Raw genomic sequence first — 25,228 nt, forward strand, 5'->3', positions numbered from 1 at the left:
CCAATTACAGGCCCACAATCCCTTAGCAGAGTTCCTTGGGGACAGATGCATTTCAGAACGCAGAATTGTTCCAATTTTAGAAAGGTAATTCTGAACCAATGCTGTATTTTGCGTAACACTCACAGGGGTCTGAGGCAGCCCCCTCCCCATCAGACGTGTTAATATTTTTGCAGCAAATCACGTGTGAAAATTCACACCAGAAGGAGATAGAGTGTGAATAACTCACATTAGTTGATCTGCCACCATGTGACACTGAGCCAAAAGTGGACACTGGACACTACCCGCACCAAAGAGATATTTTTTGGTTGTTACCACTTTTTCGAATTCGGAATTGTGGGTAAGGGACAAGAGATAATTAGCAGGCCCCTTGCACGTGCATCTTCGCACATTCCTGCTCCGATTGTAAACCTTGGATTCTAGGCCTGGGATAGGCGCGGGGAGGACGGCGACTCTTCGGCGCCCCCTCCTGGTAGTCCCACCCCTTGCAGTTCGGCTGCAGACTTGGGAGGTCCACCAGCTTGGGCCTCATCCAGCGATGGGTCCTGATTGGTCTAAACCTTCGGAGTAATCCCGCCTTCACTTGCCAGGGAGTGGATGAACCCACGCCTTGACCAACCGCACCTGACGGCCCTTGGCACAGGCATTGGGTCCAGGTTTGTCAAGTGACCGGCGCTGATCCAATCAAATCAAAGGAAAGCCCTTCGGCGCGCCAAGAGGGGCCAGGCCTCCGTCTCTCCAGGGATGGGAATGAGTTCACCGGTCCCTGGGTCTGTGGGCACTCCGCGAAGCCGCTTGAGGATGAGGTTGACTCTATGCACAGAAAGAACTAGAAACAGTTTATGGTGCTGTTCAGCTCTCCTTTTAAGGGATCCTGCTGCTGGGGGGCCCAGCTGTCCAACAGCGCCACCGCAGTGGTGCCAGGGCCATGCTTCCCCGGGGCTCCTCCCAATCACACACACACACACACACACACACACACACACACACATTTTGACCACCCACTTTTCCCCCCAGGCCACCAACTTGATCTAGCCACCACTGTCCACCATTGTCCCTCACCTGAACGGCGGCAGCGGCATTCCCCCCCCCGACCCCCCCACTCCCCCACCCCCCAGGCTTCCACCCTTGCCCCCCAGAGCTCATTCCCACCCACCCTTGCCCCCCCAGAGCTCATTCCCGCCCGGCAATGAGAGAGTCCTGTTAACACCTAAGTTGGCTCTCCCCCTCCCCAGCTCACAAACCTCTCATGGCTTCACCTCACTCAAAGTAAAAGCCAAAGTCCTCACCGTGGCCCGAGGCCCTGCACAATCTGCCCCCCTTCTATCTCTGGGCTCAGCTTCTCCTGCTCTCTCCATCACTCACTCTGCTCACTCCCTGGCCTCTCAGTGCTTCCTTGAACAAGCCGAGCACCTGAGCCTCGAGGCCACCACCCTTGCTGTTCCCACTTCCTGGAACACACTTCCCTCAGAGATCTGCATGCCTTGCCCTCGCTTCTACCCAGTGACCAACAACTCCATCATTCCCTGTCACCTTTACCATGATTATTTTCCTCCTTGGTGCTCCTTATGACCAGACATAACATATATCTAAGTTACTAGTCATATTTTTTTGCCTGTCTCTCCAGGGATAGGTCCGCTCCCTTGAGAGCAGAGAGTCTTGCTTGTTTCAGAGCTGTGACCCTGGTGCCTAAAATAAGGCCTGGCACATAGTAAAGGCTCAAAAAATGCTTTTAATTACTGCAAAATTAACAGACCCGCAGCAAAAGAGAGACACAGAGAAACCAAGGGACGGGGAGAAACAAAGCTGGGGAGAAGAGGGCCGGAAGCTAGAGAGAGAGACCAGTGGGGACAGAGATGCAGCAGTCTCCACCCCCAACTCACCACTTGCTGGTGTCCAGAGCTCTGGGCTGACTCCATATCCCTTGGGATCCAAGCTATGTTTTTTTTAATCCCTGAGGGACAGAGGTGGGTGGAGAGAAAGAACATGTGATGCTGTTCTGTTCGAGAGGCTGCAGATCACTAGTTTATTTAATCCTCACAAACACTGTAAGAGTAGTAACTGACATCTTCATCTTACAGGACCAGGAAGGTTGAGTAACTTGCCCAAGGTCACACAGCTAGCGAGAGGAAGAGTGGGGATTTGAATCTGGGCATCCTGGCCCCAAAGGCAGTGCCGTTCACCATCACCTGTGCTAACTGTAAAGCGGTGCTGGCTTTCTGAGTTCCCCTTCGGTCTGGAGACACCCTCTGGGAAGTGGTGCTGGAAGGGTAGAAAGAAGGAAGGAGGGTAACCAGAATGACATTCTCAGCCCAGTCCGTATCCACAGATGTCCTGGCCTGAGGGAGGAGGCTCAGCTTCACTCTCCTGGGAAAGTCTCCAGTTCAAAGACAGAAAAACCACTTCCTGTGTACAGGGTCCCATGCCCTGCCCAGACCCAGGTCTCAGTCTTCTGAGTGGGAAGATAGATTCAACTATCTTTGACTCTTTCAGCAGGACTCAAGTTCCTCTGCTTCGGTTTACCAGGAGCATTCCAGACCAGAGGCTGTAGTCGTCTTCAAAGGCAGCACAGTGCTGGTAACTTCTGTGATTTCCATGGAGATAGAGAAGCCCACTACCACTGCTGTCCACCCTCATCTCTCAGAGCCCAAGAAGAAGGCCTCATCCCCTCCCGGCAGCATCCCGACATCTCAGGGTGACTTAGCTCCTGTCCCTGACATTATAATTATACTAATCACAATCCCCAACACCCAAATTCTTGCCAAATCATCCCACTTTTCCACTCATCTCCTGTGCTGTAACAGGAGGGCAGACCTGCTTCTCCTCAGAGGCCCTTGTCTTCTGCCCCAAGTACACAGAAAGCTGGCAAGTCCTTCACACTGTCTGACCTTCAACTGCCCTGTTGCAGATAAGCTTCCTCTCCTCATCCCAAAACTACACGATGGTGGTGGGAGAGAAAAGCCCCCGCTCCCCGCCTGCCCGGGTCAAGGGAGAATCCACCCAAACCAACCAGCATACGAGAGACAAAGATCAGACGCCAGGAAGGCCTTCCCCTCACAAACTTGAAAAGGGAGGCATCTCGCAATGAAATACAACAAACACAGCACCAAGCAGTTGGGGCTGGAGTTTATTGCAGGGGACGCATGGACACAGAGATTCAGAGAGGAGAGGGTGGGCTGTGGGCTCTGTGCTCAGAATCCTACGGAGGGTGTCAGGAAGCGTCAGGATGGGGTCTGCCAGATGGCGGAGGAGGACCCCGGCCTGACGGCAGAGGAGCAAGGCCCCGGACCAGCTCCCCTTGGCCCCCCATTCTTCTGGATGACGGCTCCGGAGACGCTAGGCGGTATCATGAGGAGGGACACCGGGCTCTCGAGGGCTGGCGATCCAGCTTGGGGCGGGAGGCAGGGTTACCCGGGTCCTCGCCCCCCCACGGCCTCCGGCGTCTCTCTGGGTGTCTGGCGGCTCGGGCGGCGGCTGGGGTCGCTGTGGCGGCGGCGGCGGCGGCGGCTGCGCGGCAGCTCGAGCTGGGGTCGCGGCCCGCCGGGGGCTCCCAGGAGGCAGGAGACCGAGGCAGCGGCGGGCGCCGGGGCGGGCGGCGCGCCCGGGCGGGCGGCGCACGGAGGGGACAGCGCGCTGGGCGCCGGGCCGGCGGGCCCCGCGGGGGGCCGCGTGGGAACCCAGATGAGACCGTAGTAGACGGCGAGCAGCACGGCGGCCAACGAGACGCAGAGAAAGTAGGCGCAGACCGGGGCAAGGCGCAGCCAGCGGCCGCGCGGGCCTTCGCTCAGCCCGGCGCCACCCGGGCTCTCGCCGCCGCCGCCCACGCAGCTCGTGCCCCGCATCCCCGCAGCCCACTCGGCCCCGCGCAGCGGCCCGCGCAGGCCCCGCCCCCTGGGCACGCCCCCTCCCCGGGCCCACCTCCTCGGAGGACCGCCTCCGCGTTGAGCCTCCCTCGTCCAACCCCGCCCCCGCCAGCATGGCCACGCCCCCGAGGGGGCGGGTCTCCCGGCCGCGCGCTCTGGGCCCGCCCCCTCTCGTCCTCAGCCAATCATTAACAAGCTAAGGCTCAACTAGCGTCCTGACCCCACCCTCCACTTAGCTCTGACCCCGCCCCAGGTGGGCAAAGGCAGCTCTCAGCGTCGGCCAGGCTTAAATGCAAGCCCGCCCAGCGCGTAGCCGCGCCCTCCTCTCTCTGCCCCCCTACCCCTAGCCGTAACCCCGTCCCCTCTTGGGACTCAGACTTCTCCCAGGCATCTAAGCCCGCCTCCAAGCCCCACGGCCTGGCCAGGTTCAGGCCTTACAAAGCCCTCCTATCCTTAGCCGCAGGCTCGCTCCTCTTCTATCTCACCTTTCCCCAAATCAAACTCGACTGGAGCATTCGAAGGCACCCTCTCTTACTGGATTCACGCTCTCTAGCCCAGGCTCCACCCCTTTCCTCCGCCTCGCTCCACTGGTTCCAGCACCTTACTGAACACGCCCTCGACCGAGGGCTGCACCCCACGCCCGCATTAGGAACTCCCGTCTAAAGCGGCTCTCGCGGCCCCATGCTACGGCTCAGGCCGTGCAGTGTTCTAACTCCATCCAGCAGAACTCTAGCCTCGTCCAGGCGTTCTAACCACGCCCTTCACAAGACCTCCTCTGGATTTAGTGTCCTGAGGTCTAAACACACCCCGAAGCCCCAGCTCGGCCCCACAACCCTTCCCCAACTCCTCCCCGCCACCCTCAATTTCTCCCACTCCCTAAAGCCATGGGATCCAGAGCGGTCTCCAGGGAGGAGAGAGCGCAGCCTGGAAATCCAGACTAACCCCCTCCTGCCGCCCCCACCCCATCAAGGCGGGGAAGCTTCAGTCCCCTCCCAGCAGCGTCTTCAGGAATTCGGGGAGGCCTGCAGGGGGGGGGAGGGAAGACGTATCAGGGGAGTGGAGGAAGGAAGACCCCTTCCTCCCGCCTCTTCCGCCACGGAAAAGCCCGCCAAGCACAGCAACCCAGCCTGCCCTGCCAGAAACACAGTTCAAAGGTTAGCGGAAGCACTGCGTTTAATCAGAGACCGAGCCGGTGGCCGAGGAATTCCAAGTCCCGTGGAAGAGTCACCGGCTATTTGCCATGCCCCAGATGTAAACTCCAGGAGGCGGGAATCTAGGCCTGGGGCCTGGCACCCAGTCCCCGCACCCCCCCATGGCTGCCACGAGGTGGGTAACTGGGGGGTGTCTTAGCCCTCCCGGTGCCACGGCGCCCCCGAGGCGAGAGACGACCACCGCCCCGGTCCCACCCGGTTCGCTGTCCCTGGCTCCGCCCCCCTTACATTTAACCCTCTCCTGGCGGGAGTGTGACGGAAGCAGAGGACAGAGGAGCGAGGCGGCGGGAGGTTAGTGCAGAGCGCGGAGGCCCCAGGCGGCGGGCGCGGTCAGCGGGCGGCCCCCGGTGGCGGGGCGGCCGCCATCACCTTGCAGAAACGCACCCTCTGGAAGTCTGTGATCTCCGCGGCCTCCTGGCCCTCGGGGCCCGCCTCTGGGGAGAGAAGGGGCAGTCAGCGGAGGGGACAGTCTTCCCCCACTCCTTCCGGACACCCCCACCCCGTCTAGTTCCGTCTCTTATCCCAACTAAGCCTGGCTTCAGGCGTCCTGAGTAAAGTGGTTTATGGGCCTCGGGCTCCTTTAATATTCCCCACAAGCTGCATGCACCCCACCAGAACCCTGTCTGCAATGGAAGAAATAATCTGGGATGGCCAGATTGTGGTCACTCGGCCAACATGTAGCCCAAAGACAGCCCCTCGGCACGCTGCCCTCACCTGCCACCTTAAGCACGGTACTGTAGCACCCAGCCACACCCACCCTCACGCTCCCAAGGGCATAAACTAACTCAATCGCACCTGCCCCATTGGACCTGCCCCCCCTGCCCCTTGGCCACCTGAACTCTGACCAGATCTTCCTTGGCTCTGCCCCAAACCCTAACCTCGCTCCTGGGGAGGTGAGGTCCCTGCTTCGAAACCTGGTTTGCACTGAGGGAGGTGGAGAGATGGGGTTGGGCCCAACATTCTAATGGGGTCTGCATTTCTATTCTAATTTACCTTGCTTCATTAGACCTCAGAATTCCAATCCTGCCCAGAGCAAAATCCGCAAACCTGCCATGCTCTCCATTCTTACTTTTGATCTATTTCAATTTCTCATCCTGCCTTCAGCCCCGCCCTTTGAAGCTAGACCCACCCCTTGAAGCTAGCCTCACCCCACTTTTAGATTACATCCCCAAGCCCCTGGGGCCCCTCTAAATCCTAATCCTATCCTGGCTCCACCTCCTTACCCGCAGGCCCCCCTCCATTCAATTCCCCAGCACCCCAGAGGTCCTCCACTTCACTGCACCCACCCTGACCTTAGCACCATAGCCCCACCCCCAGGTCCACTGCTACCCCTACCCCACACACCCAGGTCCCCTCTATCCTACTCTCCCCAAACCCTCCCCTCAGCCCCAGAGGGAGAAAAAGGAAGGAAGGAGGCCATCTCAGGCCCCATCCACTCCCCCACCTGGAGCTGCCTCAGACCCTTCCTCTTCAGCTTTCTGGGTTCCTGGGAGGCTGGGCCCACTCTCCAGGGAGGCAGGGGCTGGCTGGTCACCTCCTGGGGAAGGGGGAGGCCCAGTCAAGCCCTTACCCCACCAAATATCCACCCCACCCTGAGAGAGAAGGCCCTGGGGGAGTGAGGGTGTTCAAGGACACACTTGGGGAATATCATTTGAGGACGTGAATTCTTTATTGGGGAGGGGGATCTGTGGCCCAGAGCAGGGGCAGGATCTGAGGGGAGGGCATTCCAGAGACAGGCCTGGACTGTCCTCCCTAGCCTCCAAAGTGGTGGGGCACACGGGGTCCTGGGGCCCAGCCCCTCACGGTCCCCCCTGCACGCGCGCGCACACACACACACACAAGCAGCAAGCTTCATGCATTTCCAAAAGGCCAGGCCTCACCCGGAGATAGGGCATCAGCCGGGTGGGTGTTCTGGGGAGAATTCAGCTCCATCTCTTCACCCCAGTCAGACACAGGCTGGTGGTCCCCAGGGGGCAAAAAGGGGCTAGAAGGTGTGGCAGGGGCTTGGGGAAGTGGCAGGGGCTCCTCTGGCCTGAAGGGCTCTTTGTCAGCCTGCTCACCGGTGGGGCTTCCGGTGGGGCTTCCGGTGGGGCTTCCAGTGGGGCTTCCAGTGGGGCTTCCAGTGGGGCTTCTGGTAGGGCTTCTGGTAGGGCTTCCGGTGGGGTCAGCCTCTTGGGGTTGATGGTCTTGGGCTGGTTGTTCTTCCTCCTCCTCAGCCTCTTCTTCCTCCTCGATCTCCTCCTCCTCACTCACGTCTTCCCACTCCTCATCCTCCCCCTCGTCCTCCTCCCCCTCGTCCTCCTCCCCCTCATCCTCAGGGGGCCGGTGGGCAGGAGGAGCTGGGGTCTCAAGTAGCTGTGGGGAACACAAGGTAGGTCGGGGAGAGGGTGTGGGCCCTGAGCACCCCCAGGCCCCCTGCCCAGAGATGACAGCCACCCTACCTGTGTGGGCGCCTCCTCAGGTGGAGTGGGCTGTGAGGCCTCAGGGGCTGGGGACACCACCTCCTTCGTCTCCCAGCGGTCATCATGGTCACTGGAGGGAACGGAGGAAAGGGGTCAGGCCCAGGTGGACAGGAAGGAGCTTCCCGCCTCTGGGTCCTCCCCAGAAAAGAACTACAAAATTCAACTTGGGGCACAAGGGGCCTGCAGATTTCCAGGTGAGGATCCAGCATGTTCGAGTGCTGAGGAGAAAATGGTGGGTGTGTGTCCCCAGGGGTCAGAGACAGACAGACGGAAGGGGGGCCAGGTGGCAGAAGACGTGTGAGAGGGGACAAAGGGAAAGACGGAGGTAAAGCAAAGAGCCTAGGCCCCAACTCCCCCAGAGCAAGAACCTGACCCAGAGAGAGACAAGTACCTGAGAACAGACAGGGAAGAGACAGCACAGACACACCCACACACACACACAAGTCAGAACCACCAGAGGCAGAGCCCAACAGCCCTGCTGGAAGCATGGGGGTCTACACACGCCAGGGGAAGGGGTGCCCCCACCTGTAGGCACGAGGGGCTGCCTTGGTCTGGGGTCGGCTACTCTTCTTCTTCCTGCGGCTGACCTCAGCTTTGTGCTGGGACAGGAACTCCCTGAAAGTGGGGGGCTTGGGGGGCCGAGTCCAGACCTGATCATCTGCAATAGAACCCAGGAGGAATCAGGGATGGGGGCCATGGCACAAACCAATCCCCAGGCCTGGCCCTGCCAGCTGCCCCACCCCACCCAAGGACACCCACTCACCGTAGCGGTGAGATGGTTCAAGGGCAGCAGCTGGACCATCCTTGAACCTGGGGAAAAGAGAAAGGGGGTGAGTACGCAGCTGGGAGAATAGTGGGAGCAAGAGGGGTGGGGAAAGATGTGGGCTGAGATCAGAAATCAAGGTCACAGAGGGAAACACTGATTAGAAGGCAGACAGGTGATGGACAAGAGGCAAACTTGACACTGTAGTGACAGATAACAGAGAGAAAAAACTCAGTAACTGACCAAAACAAAAACAGCAAGTACATGATCCCCAGCTTCTGGTGTGGCCTCAATTCTTTTTTTATTATTATTAGTTTTTTTTTATTATTATTTATGATAGTCACAGAGAGAGAGAGAGGCAGAGGCACAGGCAGAGGAAGAAGCAGGCTCCATGCACTGGGAGCCCGACGTGGAATTCGATTCCGGGTCTCCAGGATCGCGCCCTGGGCCAAAGGCAGGTGCCAAACCGCTGCGCCACCCAGGGATCCTGTGGCCTCAATTCTTATCACTGTCTCCCATCTCCCCAGATAAGCAGTCTCCTACCACACAGAGCTCCTGCCTCAGGGCCTTTGCACCTGCTGCTCCTGGAACACTTCCACAGACCTTTCAGTGGCCTGCACCTCACCTCCTCCAGGCCCCAGCTCAGATTCTCCTAGACACTGGTCTAAAATAATCACATTACTATATATATATCACCAAGGTCTAAAACAAGACCCTCTGTTCTCTATACTTTCTTTCACTGTTCTTCATAACCTGCACTGGATCTATTACTGAATAGATCCTTTCCAACTAGACTCTAGCTTCCCTGAAGGCAGAAGCATTTTGTTCACAACTACATCCCCATCACCTGTCATGACACAGAGAAGGGACTCAATACATTTGCTGATGGAGGCACCTGGGTGGCTCAGTCAGTTAAGCACCTGCCTTGGGCTCAGGTCATAATCCTGGAGGATGGAGCCCCACATCAGGTGTCCTGCTCAGCGGGGAGCCTGCTTCTCCCTCTCCCTCTGCCCTTCCCCCGCTGTGCTCGCTCTCTAATAAATAAAATCTTTAAAAAAAATGCTGCTGAAATCAAAGCATGCATTCATCAATGAGACTTGCTGCAGACTACTTTGGGGACATTTTATCATTCTTAACCCTGAGAATGTCTCCTAAAAGCCTTAGAAAGATCAGGTAGGATATCCATGCAAAGTATTTCTCGCACTTGTGCAAGCTTGGCTCACAATCCACAAATAAATGCTCTGACCACTGGGCACACACACACCACCCTCTATCTCCAGCGAGTGCCAACAATAAAAGTGACTGGCATGAAAACTTCCAAAGGGTGCGGGATGGCTGGGTGGCTAAGTTGGGCATCTGACTCTTGATTTCGGCTCAGGTCACGATCTCAGGGTCGTGGGACTGAGCCCCGTGTGGGGCTCTGTGCTCAGCAGGGAGTCTGCTTGAGGATTCTCTCTCTCCCTCTGCCACTCCCCCTGCTTGCATGTGCTTTCTCTCTCAAATAATTAATGAATTAAACCACAACTGCAGATCTTATGATTGCTGTTGGCTGGCTCTGGTACAGAAGTTGGCCTTTTTGTCAATGACACAAGGGTATAGCTTTGCTTTAAGTTGGACTAACTGGATGCTTCCCAGGACCTGAAAGAGGACACAAGTAGGACAAGGATAACAGTGGCACCTGGATAGGGAGTTTGGGTTTGGGGGGCTGCGGTTTGAAAGTGTAATCACTGTTAGCAATTCCTCACGCCTTCTCCATTTAGAATTTCCATCTGTACCCTTAGCCAGGGCGCCACTGCAGTACCATCAACTGGAGCTGTGTAATGTCCCGCCCCAATAATGCTGGGTCTGTTGCTAACAGAATGGGAAATATGTCCACCTCCCTCCTGCACATCTGCCAATGCCATGACCAGCACTTCTCCAGAGGGCTGCTTCTGCCTGAACCCCAGTATGAGCCCACATGGAGCAGAACTGAGTTCAGCCTAGAAGCCAAGCCTAGCTGGACCCAAAGCTTAGAGCCCAGCCTGGATCAGCCAAACCCAGCTGACCTGTAAACAGATGAGGAAAAAAATGGCTTTCAAAAGAGAAAAAAGGGGTGCCTGGGCGGCTCAGTCAGTTAAGAGTCTGCCTTCAGCTCAGATCATAATTCTGAGGTCCTGGGATGGAGCCCACATCGAGCTCCCTGCTCAGAGGGGAGCCTGCTTCTCCCTCTCCCTCTGCTGCTCCCCCTGCTTGTGGTCTCTGGCTTGCTCTCTCTCTCAAATATATAAGAAAAAGGAAGAGAAGGGAAGAGGTTTTATATGCCAGGGATTTGTTAGTGGTTATGCAACACAATGATTGCTAATTGATACACAAGGTAGGACGAGAGAGAGAGAGAGAGAGAGAAAGGAGTAAGTCAGGGTGAAGGTCAAGGAGCCAGACAAGAGCGGACAAAGGGGACACTCACATCCCATCGGTCTTCTCAGCATCCCACTCCCGCCGCCACTGGCCGGTGGGCTTGCGGTGTCTCTGCAGCCGTTCCTGGTCGATCTTTTCCCTCTCCTGCTTCCAGCGCAGATACTCCGACCGCTCCCGGCCCGTCATGGAGAGCGTCATGTCGCCAGCGCTGCCCAGGCCGGCCCGGCGGCCCTGCCCACACCAAGAAAGGCAGTCAGAGCCCCATTCCACAAGCCAGCCCACTCAGTCTCACCCCCGTGCCCTCTGGGCTCAGACACAGGGCCACGTTCAAGGTCACACAAGAAGAAGGTGACGGGGTAGGGATCAGAACCAGGTCAGCTCACGTGGCATCTCCTCAGAGAGACCATCCCAGGGCACTGCTCTCTATTCCCTCTCGCTGCAAGGTTTTTCTTCACAATGCTTCACATTACCCAACACCTTACTGTATGTTCGTTTATATGGCTCCCTACAGAATCTACTTCAGGGCAGGGGATTTGCCTTAAGACTCAGCCCCAGCACCTATGTTGGCATCCCACACCCAGCAGGTCCCAGTAAGCATTACTGACGCTAGCCAGAGCAGAGCATACAGCACCTAAAAGCATCATAAAGCTGTTGTTCAGAGAAAAGAGCTATGGTCCCCGCTCAAGAAGGGACCATTAGCCTGGGGCTGAATATGAGGTGTGGGGGCCCCTGGGTGGCTCAGTGGTTGCGTGTCTGCCTTCGGCCCAGGGTGTGATCCCAGGGTCCTGGGATCGAGTCCTGCATCAGGGTCTCCGCAGGGAGCCTGCTTCTCCCTCCTCCTATGTCTCTGCCTCTCTCTCCATGTCTCTCATGAATAAATGAATTAAAAAAAAAAAAAGATGGGGTGGGGAGGCCACCCCTCCCTGCTTGGCCTGGCACTCAGGCACACCCTCAATCAAATGTATGCTGCAGAAAGGACAGAATGGCTGCAGAGCGGTAGCGGACCTGGGGTGCCCCAGCTGCCAACACGCACCTGCCGCTCCTGCTCCAGGCCGCAGCGCACCCGCTCAAAGTCAGGCCCCCCCCAATTGCGCCCGTGCCGGCGGCTGCCTTCCCGGCGGTCCCGCTCAGGCTCCTCCAGGGGACCACTGCGCCGCCGGGGGTCGTCCAGGAAGTTCCGCACAGGGTTGGGCTCCAGCACACCTTCCTACGGGCACAGGGAGTAGGGGTGGGGGTTGGAGGGCGCCCTGAGGCCCAGGCGGCTCCACCCCACCACCGGGACGCCTCCCCGGCACTGACCCGCTGGTTGCGCTCATACTCCGCAATCTTCTCCATCTCCTCGTTCATCTTCTCGATGTTCTGCCGCCGCCGCTCCTCCCACTCCTGGTGGCATGTAGAAGAGAGACGCTGGGGTGTCAGGAAGATGCTAACAACGCTGGTGTTTGTTAGCATCTGCGCAGAGTGACCACGGCAGGCCTGAGTCTCTCTCTGTAGACAGGCCTGCTGGCAAGGCCGGCTCCTGACTGGCATCTGGGAACTTGACGCCCAGAACATTCCTGGGCAATGGTTAACTATAAAGGGGGCCTAAAGTGCCTTAGCTGCCCATGCAAGTGGCAGGGTATACATGCTGAACGTACCGAACGACTGCTTTCCTTCTGGTGTCTGGGATTTGCATGTGTACGAGGCAGAGAGGACCTATGTGACCACCACCCAACAAAAACCCCAGGGACTTGGTCTCTAGGAAGTCCCCGTGGACAGCCCTTCACGTGTGTTGTCACAATTCAACGCTGGAGGAATTAAGGACACTGTGAGGTGTGACTGCATTCCACAAGAACATTCGGGAGCCTACATCTGAGCTCCTCCAGACATTGTCCTGTGCACCTTCTTTGTTTGGTTTTGCATCATAATAAATCTTAGCCATCAATCAATCTTTCTAGGAAAACAATGAACCCTACAAAGGAGCTGGGGACCCCAACACTCCATAGCTGCACAGAAATTATCCCAAAAGCAACAATAACTTAGGAGGTGGCAGGGTAACGACCCACACACACAATCCATTCTCCCCTCTTCCGTGGTAACAGAATTTTAAATGAGCACACGGCCAAGTTGCTGGAGAAGACGTTTTCATTCCCAGGGCTCAACATACGGGAGAGAAACTTCCACCTTGGTTAAGCCATGGTGTTCTGAGGTCTTTTGGAGACAGCAGCTTTAACGTGTGCAAACATCCATAAGTAACATTCCTCAAGCACTTGAGCATTATCAGGATTTCCACGCCCCATGTCCCAGAATACTGGTGATAACCTTGAAACCTGATTATTATTCCCCTGAGAGCCTAGGAGATTCCAGAGGAAGTGAGTTGCCCAGGGACAGGGAACTAATCAAACAGAGTTGACCCCAAGTCCAAGGCAGGCTCAGAGCCCCTGTGCTAGACAGCCTCCCAGCCTGCAGATCTCACGCCAGGGCGGTAGAGCAGTCACAGTAAGACATCACTGCTCCCCGCAAATAAATCCAGGCTACGAGACACAACAAGAGAGACGGGGGTGCATGTATACTGGACAGAAACATTTCACTAAAAAGAGAGAACAAAGACATAGGTCAACAGAAGGTAGGAAGGGGTGGCAAGTATGCACCAGACAGCAAAAAAAGGGCGATAAAGAGACAGGGAGGGGCAGCCCGGATGGCTCAACAGTTTAGCTATGTCTTCAGCCCAGGGCGTGATCCTGGGGTCCCAGGATGGGGTCCCAGGATTGAGTCCCGCATCGGGCTTCCTGCAAGGAGCCTGCTTCTCCCTCTCCCTCAATCTCTCTCTGTCTCTCTCTCTGTCTCTCATGAATAAATAAAATCTTAAAACAAAAAAATTTTTTTAAAAAGAGAGACAGGGAGAGTCCACTAAGCACGAGTCAGGGGAGGGAGGGAGGAATAGGAGAGAAAGAGCTGATGGTAGGGCTCACATACAGAAAGATGGACAATCGGACACTCGGAAATGGGTGTTTGAGAGCAGAAACCAGGAGGAAGGAGACAGTAAGAGCCTCAGCCAGAGGACTCCAGCCTGTTCCAGGCTCCTACCTTAGATTTGCGGTCAGCCACTGAGGTATCTCCAGCTCCAGAAAGATGAGGGGACCCTCGGCCCCGGCCTCTCCGGCCACGGCCCCCAGCTCCTCCTCGAGGCTGCTCCCCGCAACTGTCCTCCCAGCTGCGGGCTGCCCGGCCCATGCCTGCCCGGCCTCCATGTTGGGGGGGCATCCGGCCTCCCTTGCTGGCCCCTGGGGGCCGTGGGGTCCCGGGAGACCTTCGAGAGGTCTTCTCCTGGAAGAGGGGAGGGAGGAAGAGCACAGTGACTGGAATGCAGAAGCAGGGACAGCCCAGCTCAGAGGGCAGCTGCAAGATTTGAGGCTGCCCGGAAGGCTGGGGCAGCTGGGGGGGGAGCTCTCAGGCCTCAGGTCTCAACTTACCCCGTCCCTGTCCTGATGAGGCCCCCAACCCAGTGTGGAGCTCACCGCCTCAACTGCCACGTTCTCCTTCTCCACTGAGCGGTTCTTCCGGGGCGCTGTCACGGCTACTCCCTCGAGTTCGGCTTTTTTCCGGTCCTCCTCAATCTCCTGGAAGCAAACATCAGCAGGAAGAGTGTCAGGGGACTGGTGCCCGCTGCATTCCCACAGCCCCCTGAGCTCCTCTCAAGACCAGCCACCACCTGAGCCTCTCTCCTGAAATTCTGACAAGACAGGTGGTCACTTCAGCACCTTCCCCTTCACACTACCCCACTGGTTCCCTGCTCAGAAACCTCCTGTGGTACCCACCTCTGAGTAAGAGCCAAAAGTTTCCCTGCAGATTACGTGGCCCTACGGGGTCTGGCCTTGTTACCATTCTGACCTTATCCCCCATCCTCTCCCTTTCTTGTCCCCCTTGCTCATTCTGCCTTCTCACTGTTCCTAGAATGTACTAGGCTCTGACCCACCTCAGGGCCTTTGTACCTCTGCTGAAAACACTCTTCCCCCAGAGAGCCTTCAGTCCCTCACCTCCTTCAGACTTTCTTTTTTAATATTTTATTTATTTATTTATGAGGAACACAGAGAGAGAGAGAAGCAGAGACACAGGCAGAGAGAGAAGCAGCCTCCATGCAGGGAGCCCGACGTGGGACTCAATCCCAGGACTCCAGGATCACACCCTGGGCCGAAGGCAGGCATTCAACCACAGAGCCACCCAGGCGTCCCTTCCTTCAGGTTTCGTCTCCTTCTCAGAGAGGCCTTCCCTGACCAACTTACAGAAACCACCTACCCCACCATTCTCATGGCCCTTCTCCTGTTCACTGCTTGACCTTGTATGTACTTTGCCTATTGTCTGCCTTCCCCTTTGCAACAGAAACTGCTTGAGGACAGGGATATCTGGCTGTTTTGTTCACTGATTTATAACCCAAGCCTAGAACAATTTGTGATATACAACAGAAACTCGACATAATGCTTTTTTTTTTTCAAGTAAATGAATGAATGCATGAAAAATGAATAAGTGAAACCCACTCTTTCTTCCAGGTTCTTTCTTAGGAACAGCCTCATCAACTGCTCTGTCACTTGTGACAAGGACCTGGGCCACATCTTGGCCCTTCCCTTCTCCTCCCCATCTCTGCCACCACCTGTCATTGAGTCCTCCCAACAGCCCTATCCCAGGCCTGGGACCTCTTCTCCTCGCCAAGGTCCCTGCCTCAGCTTCCTCCTTGGTCTCTGGGCTCTGATATCGACTCCTCCCACCCATCACCACACAGCACCCAGGGGGCTCTTCCTAAAAGGCTATTCTGACCAGATCCCACTCCTGCTCAAAACCCTCCATAGTTCCCCAGTGCTCTCGAGAAAAAGTCCAAATTCTCAGCCTGGCTGCCAGGATCAATAGCCCTCCACTGACCTTCCAACACTAAGCTCCAAATTTCTGCACAAACTGTTCCCTCTCCTCTTTTCAGCTAGCTAACTCAGCCTTCAGGTCTCAGAATCTCTTCCTCCAGGAAGTCCTCCCTAATATCCCCCAGACTGGGTGAGGAGACCCCTCTGGGACCTCCAAACCCCTGAACTCCTGCAGCCCAACCCAGCCCACTCTGGGTCATCACTGCCTGAAGCAAGGTCTGCGCCCCCACAGGACTGTGAACTCTGGAAAAACAGGGTCAGGGCTGTCTCAGTCATAGCTATGTCCCCAGTAACACTAAGCCTAGCAGTGAAAACCCTGGCAAGTATTCATGTATGAATGATGGGATGATGGAATGAAGGAAGGAATGGCAGGCTTAGGTCTTTGGTTTTTATCCTGAAAGTGATGGGGAGCCATGAAAAGGTTTGAAGGAAGGGAGAGGTGAGCGAAACTCACTGCGGGGAGGAGAGGGGATGGGGTCTCCCAGGGCGGGGCTAGGGCACCTGGTAGCGCCGGATGAGGGCCTCATTCTTTCGCCGAAGAGCCTCGATCCTCTTGTCCAACTCAGCATCTTTCTCCTCCTTCGATTTCAGATCCAGTGTGGCTGACTGAGAGGAGGAGACAGTTGAGAGACAGTAAGAAAAACCTACACCCACTCCGGCCCCATTCGATCCAGGATCTGAATCTTGGGTCCCCTCCTCACGAGCCCCGGAACCCAAAGCTCAGATTCCAGAAACCCCACTTTCCATCTCACCATTCCGCTGGCTAGGTGGGGCCAGGGTCCCAGCAAACTTCCCCTGCACAATCTGGACACAGCACAGGGGGTTCCTGAGGGCAGAGGGAACAGAAAGAACTAAGGCCAATGCCTCCTTAGTCGGCTTCCATCTCACCCTTACTGGGGACTCCTCTCAAAAACATTTGCACATAAACACCACCACCCGCATCCCAGAGAATTCTAGCCCTCACTCCCACCGCCTTTTCTTGTACTACCTCAGCCCTGACCTGGAGAAATGTACACTCCGCCATTTGTACCCACCCATTCCCCACTTCAACACTAGTCACGCCCACCTTGGGAAAGTTCTGGTCCCACCCTACCGCTTAAGGAAACATCCAACACTGCTCCCTTCCAAAGGAAGATTCTATCTAGTTCAGCCTCCACACCCCAGTGCTGGGAGTTTCAACCCAGGGCCTCCATCTCCAGAGAGCTTCAGATACATCCTCTCATCCCCAGTCTGTACAAGAAGATTCTAGGCCCACGTTCCTGGGTCCACTCTGGTCCCGCTCCATCCCCGAGAACATTCTAAATCCACCTTTTTCCCAGGAATGTTTCAGAATCGTCCATAACTCCACCCTCAAAATACGTTCGAACCCTACGCCTACAGGTTGCCCTGACCCTGGGAGAACCCTTTAAGCCCACACCTCCCTCTGGGATGTCCTAGTCCCGCCCCCAACATCCCGAAGAAGGTGCCGCTGCCTCCGCAACAACCCCGCAAAGGAAACTGGCCCAGTACTCACTAGAGAGGCTTCCTGGGCCTGGCTCAACCACCCCACAGAACTTCCCGGCCGGCGCGCGCCTTTGCAGGGAGAAGCTCCAGCCTCCACCCTGTCGGAAAGGCCACGGCCCCAGCCCCCGCCGGGACCAACTTTGCGGCCCCGCCTTTCCCACTAGGCCTCTAACCCCGCCCACAGGCGCATCCAGAGTCTGGCGCCGCTTCAGACTTTCCCAGCCAGCCCCTCGGCCCCGCCCCCTCGCCCCAGGCAGAAGCCTGAACCCGCCCCCCGCTCCTCGCGCTAGTCCGTCGGCCCCGCCTCCGCCTTGCCCAGCCCAGCTCCCAGCCCCGCCCCCTGCCTCCCAGCCCCGCCCCCTCGCGGCAGGCTATGGCCCCGCCCCCGGCGCCCCTGGCCGAGGTCCTGGCTCCCGCGCCAGCTTCTGCGCCGACACTCTGACCGCGCCCCTGGCTCCCGCAAAACTTTCTGGCACCACCCCCCAGCATTCCCCGCCGACAGCCCTGGCCCCGCCCCTGCCACCCACAACTTCTGAGTCTAGCCTCCGCCTTCGCGTCTGCCTCGGCAGTCAGGGCCGACCACCAGGGCCCACTTCCAGCTCGGGCAAAACTTTCTGGCCCCGCCTCCAGCACGTTCAGCCAGCGCCCCGGCCCCGCCCCCTAGCTCTCCGGGCGGCATTGGTCCCCGCCCCGCCTCCCTGTGCCCACCCACGCCCCCGCCCCGCCCACAGCCCGGCCCGCCAGCGCCCGGCCCACCCGCCGCCGTCCCGCCCCGCCAGCGCGCCCCCAGCCTCCCAGGTGGGCGTCCCGTCCCCGCCCCCCGCAGAGTACTCTGGCCCCGCCCCCGCGGCCTGCTCGCGGCCCCGCCCGCGCCCGCGCCCGTTCCCCTCACGTGGGGCGCCAGGCCCCGCCCTCTCCGGGCGCGCTCCCGGCCCCCTCCCCCGGTCACCTGTCCCGGAGACCCCGCGGCGTCCGCGACTCCGGCTCCGTCGGCCTCCGCGTCCGCAGCTCCCGGGCCGCGCGCGTCACTTCCCGTCCGCACCACGTGAAGGGGGGAACTAAAGAGAGTCACTTCCGGTCCTGCCGACCCGTTTCCGGGAGCCTTAAAGGCGCCGCGCCCCCGCGGGTGCGGGCGGCGTGTGTCTAGGTGGTCCTCGAGAGTGTTCTGGAAGCTTGCTCCACTTGGTTTGGCCTAGATTACCTCCTTGCGGGGAAAAGAGACACCATCCTTTCCCTGGCCTCTACAGGCTCCCTCTTCCTTCCCATAAATAGGTTCTGGGCCCTGGGCAATGACTCCTGGAAGCCTCACCTGCCAGACTTGTGCTGGGGTGGGCTGGGGGGAGCCCCTCACCCTCCTGCAATGAAACCTTAGTTGTAGAAGCTTAAAATTTCCAACCGTTAGAATCTTTCCTTCATTCCGCAAATCTGCATTGAGTGCCAAGCTTAGGGGAGGTGAAGTGCCTGGGGGGAGGAGGGGAGTCAAGGCGATGCACAAGGCAGACCCCATCCCTTCCCTCAGGAGGGAAGGCACAATTACATGTGAAATAACAGAAATAGAAATGTGGGAGCTACCTTGCAGAGGGGTAGAAGGAGAGGCCTCAGGGTGAGAGGCAGGGGCTGCCCAGAGCGCACACAGCCTGTGCAAAGGCCCTGTGGTGAGTGAGCTTAGTGCATTCCAGGAACTGGAAAAAGCTCAGAGAGGAAGCCACTGGATTTGGCTACAGAAGGCAGGGGGATTACTTGCATTAACCAAAAATTCGTTGCGATGAACCTGTCATCACAATTGATAAAAAGTGGGATCCCTGGGTGGCGCAGCGGTTTGGCGCCTGCCTTTGGCCCAGGGCGCGATCCTGGAGACCCGGGATCAAATCCCACGTCAGGCTCCCAGTGCATGGAGCCTGCTTCTCCCTCTGTCTGTGTCTCTGCCTCTCTCTCTCTCTCTCTCTCTGTGTGTGTGACTATCATAAATAAATAAGTAAAAAATTAAAAAAATAACTGAATTTCTTATGACTCCCCAAATACCTGCCAAGTTCACTACATGCTTCTTTAGTTCTTTACTCATATGTCAGCTCCACTTAGGGACCTCTCTTGAAGCCACCTGTTTGAAAATTGCAAAACCTCCCATTACAATTCTTCTTCCCACTGTTTTTCCATTTTACTGTTCACCCTCTGAACTCACCAAATGTTTTACTTACTTATCTTGTTTTCTGTCTCCTCCACCGTATCTTCTTCTTATAACCTGCTGTGTCCCCAGTGCCTCTAACAATACCTCATGCATAGTAAACTCTCCAAGAAAATGTGTTTATGAATGGGTGAATCTTTATTACAACTATATTCTCCTTTCCTATAAAACAAAAAGCGTATATACTACACTGAGATTATAGATCTTTATTTTAACAATGGATGACTGACAACCTTTAAAACTGCTGTGTGAGGGGCACCTGGGTGGCTCAGTTGGTTAAACATCTGCCTTCAAAAAAATAAAATAAAAAAAAATAAATAAACATCTACCTTCAGCTCAGGTCATGATCTCAGAGTCCTGGGTTGGAGACCCACATTGGGCTCCCTGCTCAGCAGGGACTCTGCTCCCTCTGCCTCTGTCCCTTACCTCGCTCATGCTCGCTCGCTCACTCTTTCTCTCTCTGTCTGAAATAAATAAGATCTTTGGGGGGGGAAAGGGGTATTTAAAAAAAGTTAATTCACATTACATCTTTTCAGTAAAAATAAAGCATGGTAGGGGATCCCTGGGTGGCGCAGCAGTTTAGCGCCTGCCTTTGGCCCAGGGCGCGATCCTGGAGACCCAGGATCAAGTCCCACGTCGGGCTCCCGGTGCATGGAGCCTGCTTCTCCCTCTGCCTATGTCTCTGCCTCTCTCTCTCTGTGTGTGACTATCATAAATAAATAAAAATTTTACAAAAAATAAAGCATGGTGGACACAGGTAGTTTAGGGCCTGTAGTTCATACAAAGCTGGAAGCCCTCTTGAAAAAGAGAATAAAAAATGTTAAAAAAAAAAAAAAAAGTTATAAGACAGGAGCACCTCCCAGGGGGTTGGACAGAGCCCTGGCTCTGTTGGATGCAGCATCTGGAGGCTCCCACTTCATTTGCCTGGTGGCAAAGCCACCTCTGATGGTATCATATCAGCAAGAAAGTTGTGCCCACTTTCACTCCCCCAAGCAAGGCCTGAATGCATGTTTCCCCACCGCCTCACTGACACGATGTTTTGTCACTTTTGATCTTTGCCAATCTGATGGCCCAAGGATGGCGTAGACTGAGTCACTTCTCCCCTGGCGAAAAGTGACATTTTCATACACATTCATCTATGCATATATCCATTGCTTGTGGGGGTGGAGAGAAAGAGGGATGCTGAAAAGTACAATAAGATTCTGTCTCTGCTTGCATCTGTGTTGTAATGTTAAAAAAAAAAGAGGGGATCCCTGGGTGGCTCAGCGGTTTAGTGCCTACTTTCAGCCCAGGGCGTGATCCTGGATCCCAGGATGGAGTCCCGCATCAGGCTCCCTGCATGGAGCCTGCTTCTCCCTCTGCCTATGTCTCTGCCTCTCTCTGCGTGTCTCTCATTAATAAATAAATAAAATCCCAGGCAGCCCGGGTGGCTTAGTGGTTGAGCATATGCCTTCGGCTCAAGTCGTGACCTGGGGTGAGATCGAGTCCCACATCGGGCTCCCCATAAGGAGCCTGCTTCTCCCTCTGCCTGTGTCTCTGCCTCCCTCTCTGTGTCTCTCATGAATAAATAAATAAAATCTAAAAAAAAAAGAATCTTGAGGGGCAGCCCAGGTGGCTCAGCGGTTTAGCACCGCCTTCAACCCAGGGCATGAACCTGGAGACCCGGCCGGGATCAAGTCCCACATCAGGCTTCCTGCATGGAGCTTGCTTCTCCCTCTGCCTGTGTCTCTGCCTCTCTCTTTCTGTTTCTCTAATAAATAAATAAATAAAATTTATCAATAAATAAATAAATAAATAATCTTGAGATGGGAGGCTCCTGCATGACACAGTAGATTGGGTATCTGACTCTTGATCTCAGCTCAGGTCTTTTTTTTTAAGAAGTTTTATTTTACTTTATTTTTCTATTTCTTAGAGAGATTGAGAGCACAAGCAGGGGGTGGGAGCAGAGAGAGAAGCAGAAAAAGAATCCCAAGCAGGCTCCACACTCAGTGCAGAGCCCATCTTGGGGCTTGATCTCATTACCCTGAGATCATGACCTGAGCCGAAATCAAGTCAGACACATAACCAAATGAGCCACACAGGCGCCCCTCAGCTCAGGTCTTGATCTCAGGATCCTGAGTTTGAGTTCCACATTCAGCTCTATGGTGGGCATGGAGCCTACTTTAAAAAAAGAAAAAGAATCTTGAGATGGGGCCATGATCCTGGACCATTTGGAGGGGCCCACTGTAATCCCAAGAGTCCTTATAGGAGGGAAGCAGAGGGAGATTTGACAGCGACGACAGGGTGACACTGAAGCGCCATGCTTGTGGCTGGCAGCAAAGATAAAGGATGGACCCACAAGCTGAGGAGTGCAAAGAACACACCTGGCAAAAGCCTCAGAAGATCAGAAAACGGATTCTCCCCTAGAGCCTCCCCAGGGAGTGTGGGCCTCCTGACACCTCATTTTGGGCACAGGGAAATTGATTCTGAATCTCCGCACCCCCCTTCCCCACCCCACTCCCGCTCAGAGCTGTAGCTGTAGGAGAATAAATGTGTGTTGTCTGATGGCAGCAATAGGCTAGTAGAACAGTGTCTGGCTCGCCACAGGTGCACTTAACTGTTACTCTGAGTTTTTTAATAGGTTTTATTTATTTTAGAGAGAGAGAGAGAGAGAGCACATGGGGAAAGAGCAGAGGGAAAGAGAAACTCCAAGCATATTACCTGCTGAGCCCAGGGCCCAACTTGGGGCTCCATCTCACAACCCTGAGATCATGACCTGAGCTGAAGCCAAGAGTCAGATGCTTAACCAACTGAGCCACCCAGGAGCCCCTTCACTGTTACTCTTATTACCTGAGACAGGGATGCCTGGGTGGCCCAGTGGCTGAGCATCTGCCTTCAGCTCAGGGTGTGATCCTGCAGTCCCAGGATGGAGTCCTGCATCGGGCTGGGCTCCCCACAGGGAGCCTGCTTCTCCCTCAGCCATGTGTGCCTCTCATGAATAAGTAAATAAAATCTTAAAAAAAAAATTTATTACCTGAGACACCCCTGGCCAAATAACAACAGCCCATGGGCTCTGGAGAGAGGCCACAGTCCACAGTCACAGACGTTTGCTAACTTATTGGTCAAAGGGGTGCTCTCTTTTCATTTGCATCACAGGCCTGCAACGTCTTGTTTATGCCCATTTTACAGAAAGGAAAACAGGCTTGGTGAGGCTCCCCTGCACAATATGTCACAGCTTCTGCAGGGGTTCCAGTGACCACACACTGGGGCCCCTGGGTGGCTCAGTAGGTTAAGTGTCTGCTTTCAGCTCAGGTCGTGATTCCCGGGTCCTGGGATTGAGCCCCACTTCAGGCTCCGTGCTCAGCGGAGAGCCTGCTTCTCCCTCTGCCTCTACCTCTACCTATGGCTCTCCCTGCTTGTGCCCACTCTCTCTCTCTCTCTGTCAAATAAATAAATAAATAAATAAATAAATAAATAAATAAATAAATAAATAAATAAAATATTTAAAAAGCAAACAAAGCAAAAACAGCAGCAGAGTATTCTGTTACAGTTCTGGAGGCCACCAGTCTGAAATGAACCTGTGGGCAGCATTGCCCCTTCTGGAGGCTCGGAGAGAGGATCTGTTCCAGGCTTGGCTTCTAGCTCTGGTCGCTCTTGGCAGTTCTTCGCATTCCTTGGCTTGTACACACATCACTCTGATCTCTGCTTGGGTCTCCATGTGGCCAGCCTCTAGGTGTCTGCATCTTCTCCTTTTCTGTCTGTCTCTCTCTCTCTCTTTTAAGATTTTGTTTATTTATTCATGAGAGACAGAGAGAGAGAGACAGAAACACAGGCAGAAGGAACAGCAGGCTCCATGCAGGGAGCTCGATGTGGGACTCGATCCCGGAACTTCAGGATCACTCCCTGAGCCGAAGGCAGGTGCTAAACCATCGAGCTATCCAGGGATCCCTCCTTTTCTGTCTCCTAAAGAGACACCTGTCATTGCGTTTAGGGCCTACCGTGCCTGACCCAAGATGATCACATCTCAAGATCCTTAATATAAGTACATCTGTAAAGACCCTTAAAGACTTATTATTTTTACTTATGAGAGAGAGAGAGAGAGATTGAGCAGAGGGAAGTGGGAGAAGCAGGCTCCCTGCTGAGCTGGGAGCTTAACCAATGTGGGACTCGACCCCAGGACCCTGAGATCATGACCTGAGTCGAAGCCAGACACTTAACCGACTGAGCCACCCGGGCGCCCATATCTGCAAATATCCTTGTTCCAGGGAAGGTCACATTCTCAGGTTCTGGGCAAAGGTATCTTGGGAGTCACAATTCAACCCACCATAGTGGTAGCAGGGTCAGGATCGGAACCCAGTCCTAGGGTCTTTCGAACCTTCACATGTCCCAGCCCCCCCTTGGGTCCTTCATACAAAAAGAGGCTGCTCAGGATGCAATGGAGCCAATTTGAAGAAATGTTGCTCTAGCCCCACCAAACAATATTTTTGATTCCTTGAAGCCAACATGCTCTCCCTCGTGTCTGGGCCATGGCATAGGCTATTCGTCCCACTTGGAACACCTTTTTCCAGGCTCAGTGCAGATGTCACTTCCTCTAGGAAACCCTCCTTGACCCCAGGCTAGGTCAGGTGCCACCCTGGGCTGTCCCCAACCCCCTGGATATTCACATTCCAGTTCTAGCCATTCAGGTCCTCACTGTCCAGGGTCAGGTCTGTGTCCCTCATTTGACTCTGGGACGTGTAGGGGCAGGGCTGGGGTTGTCTCTGTCACCACTGAGTCCCCAGTACTGTCTTGCATGAGGCCACATAGTTCTCAATACATGCAGAATGACTAAAACAACCTGGTTCTCCCAAAGCTTCAGTGTCCCCAACCCATTAGACCAGCAGGACCCAACCCCATCGTATCCCAAAAGTCCTTTATGGCACAAACTCTTCACAAAATACCCCTTTTACCATCTTCAAATGATTCTACCTACATACTTTTTTTTTTTTTAATTTAAGTAAACTCTACCCTCAACGTGGGGCTTGAACCCATGGCCCCAAGACCAAGAGTCACATGCTTTTCCAACTGAGCCAACCAACCACTCCCGCATACATCACTTTTTTTTTTTTTTTTTTACTTTTTAAAAAATTTGTATTTATTTATTCATGAAAGACACACAGAGAGAGGCAGAGACACAGGCAGAGGGAGAAGCAGGCTCCATGCAGGGAGCCCATTACAGGACTCAATCCCAGGACCCCAGGGATCACCACCCAAACCGAAAGCAGACACTCAACTGCTAAGCCACCCAGACGTCCCCCAACACCATTTTTAATACAATAATCTAAATTTCCCATAAGGGGGCGGCCCAGGTGGTTCAGTGGTTTAGTGCCGCCTTCAGTCCAGGTCGTGATCCTGGAGACCCGGGCTGCATGAAGCCTGCTTCCTGCATGAAGCCTGCTTCTTCCTCTCTCTGGCTGTGTCTCTGCCTCTCTCTCTCTCTCTCTCTGTGTGTGTGTGTCTCATAAATAAATAAAATCTTAAAAAAAATTCCCATAGGGAAAAATGATAGAAGTTGAAGGGAAGACATTTATAATAAAGCAACACGTGCTGGTGCACCTGCATGGCTCAGGGGTTAAGCGTCTGCCTTCAATTCAAGTCATGGTCCTGGGGTCCTGGGATCAAGCCCTACTCCTGGCTCAGCAGGAAGCCTGCTTATCCCTCAACCCCTTCCCCTGCCTCTACTCATGTGCTCTCTCTCGCTCTCTCTCTTTCTCTCTCAAATAAATAATCTTTCTTTAAAAAAGCAACATATGTGAAAATGCATTTGCACAACTATGTTGGAAATCGTCAAGAAGTAGTCCAATGCTTTCAACTTTTACAATGATCATGTTTGACCAACACCTGGGTGGCTGAGCAGTTGAGCGTCTGCCTTCGGCTCAGGGCCTGATCCTGGAATCCCGGGATCCAGTTATGCATCCGGCTCCCTGTGTGGAGCCTGCTTCTCCC

General features: G+C 55.2%; 3 protein-coding genes across 7 annotated transcripts in view; all 3 read right to left on the reverse strand.

Moving 5' to 3' along the window:
* The window catches only part of C5AR1 (complement C5a receptor 1), a 45,553-nt gene extending 42,586 nt beyond the window's left edge, over positions 1-2,967 (reverse strand). The window contains exon 1 of the mRNA XM_077847268.1: positions 1,881-2,967. Coding sequence (XP_077703394.1) covers positions 1,881-1,985 — 105 coding nt within the window. The 5' untranslated portion in view covers positions 1,986-2,967. The remainder of the gene's footprint in view (positions 1-1,880) is intronic.
* Positions 2,968-3,107: 140 nt separating this feature from the next.
* On the reverse strand, positions 3,108-4,288 carry INAFM1 (InaF motif containing 1). The gene has a single exon (XM_077847372.1). The coding sequence runs from the start codon at positions 3,837-3,839 to the stop codon at positions 3,405-3,407; it is 435 nt and encodes a 144-aa protein (XP_077703498.1). The 5' UTR covers positions 3,840-4,288; the 3' UTR covers positions 3,108-3,404.
* Positions 4,289-4,441: 153 nt separating this feature from the next.
* Positions 4,442-18,309, reverse strand: CCDC9 (coiled-coil domain containing 9). Of its 5 annotated transcripts, XM_077847249.1 has the most exons (15): positions 18,032-18,186; positions 16,332-16,405; positions 16,081-16,185; positions 14,143-14,289; positions 13,757-13,996; positions 11,990-12,073; positions 11,724-11,897; positions 10,740-10,921; positions 8,297-8,343; positions 8,059-8,191; positions 7,513-7,603; positions 7,132-7,426; positions 6,516-6,608; positions 5,456-5,505; positions 4,442-4,882 (listed from the first exon to the last, which is right to left on the reverse strand). In XM_077847249.1, exons 2-15 carry the CDS (start codon positions 16,332-16,334, stop codon positions 4,865-4,867), a joined length of 1,662 nt encoding a protein of 553 aa, XP_077703375.1. In that variant the 5' UTR covers positions 16,335-16,405; positions 18,032-18,186; the 3' UTR covers positions 4,442-4,864. The 5 variants fall into 5 exon arrangements, with proteins under 5 accessions (XP_077703375.1, XP_077703351.1, XP_077703373.1 ...); XM_077847225.1 differs by lacking the exons at positions 4,442-4,882; positions 5,456-5,505; positions 6,516-6,608 and having other exon boundaries at positions 6,722-7,426; positions 18,032-18,309; XM_077847247.1 differs by lacking the exons at positions 4,442-4,882; positions 5,456-5,505; positions 6,516-6,608 and having other exon boundaries at positions 6,722-7,426; positions 14,188-14,289.
* Between the last annotated feature and the right edge of the window lie 6,919 nt (positions 18,310-25,228).

This window comes from Canis aureus, chromosome 1, assembly GCF_053574225.1.
Source record: "Canis aureus isolate CA01 chromosome 1, VMU_Caureus_v.1.0, whole genome shotgun sequence".
NCBI classification, from domain to species: domain Eukaryota; kingdom Metazoa; phylum Chordata; class Mammalia; order Carnivora; family Canidae; genus Canis; species Canis aureus.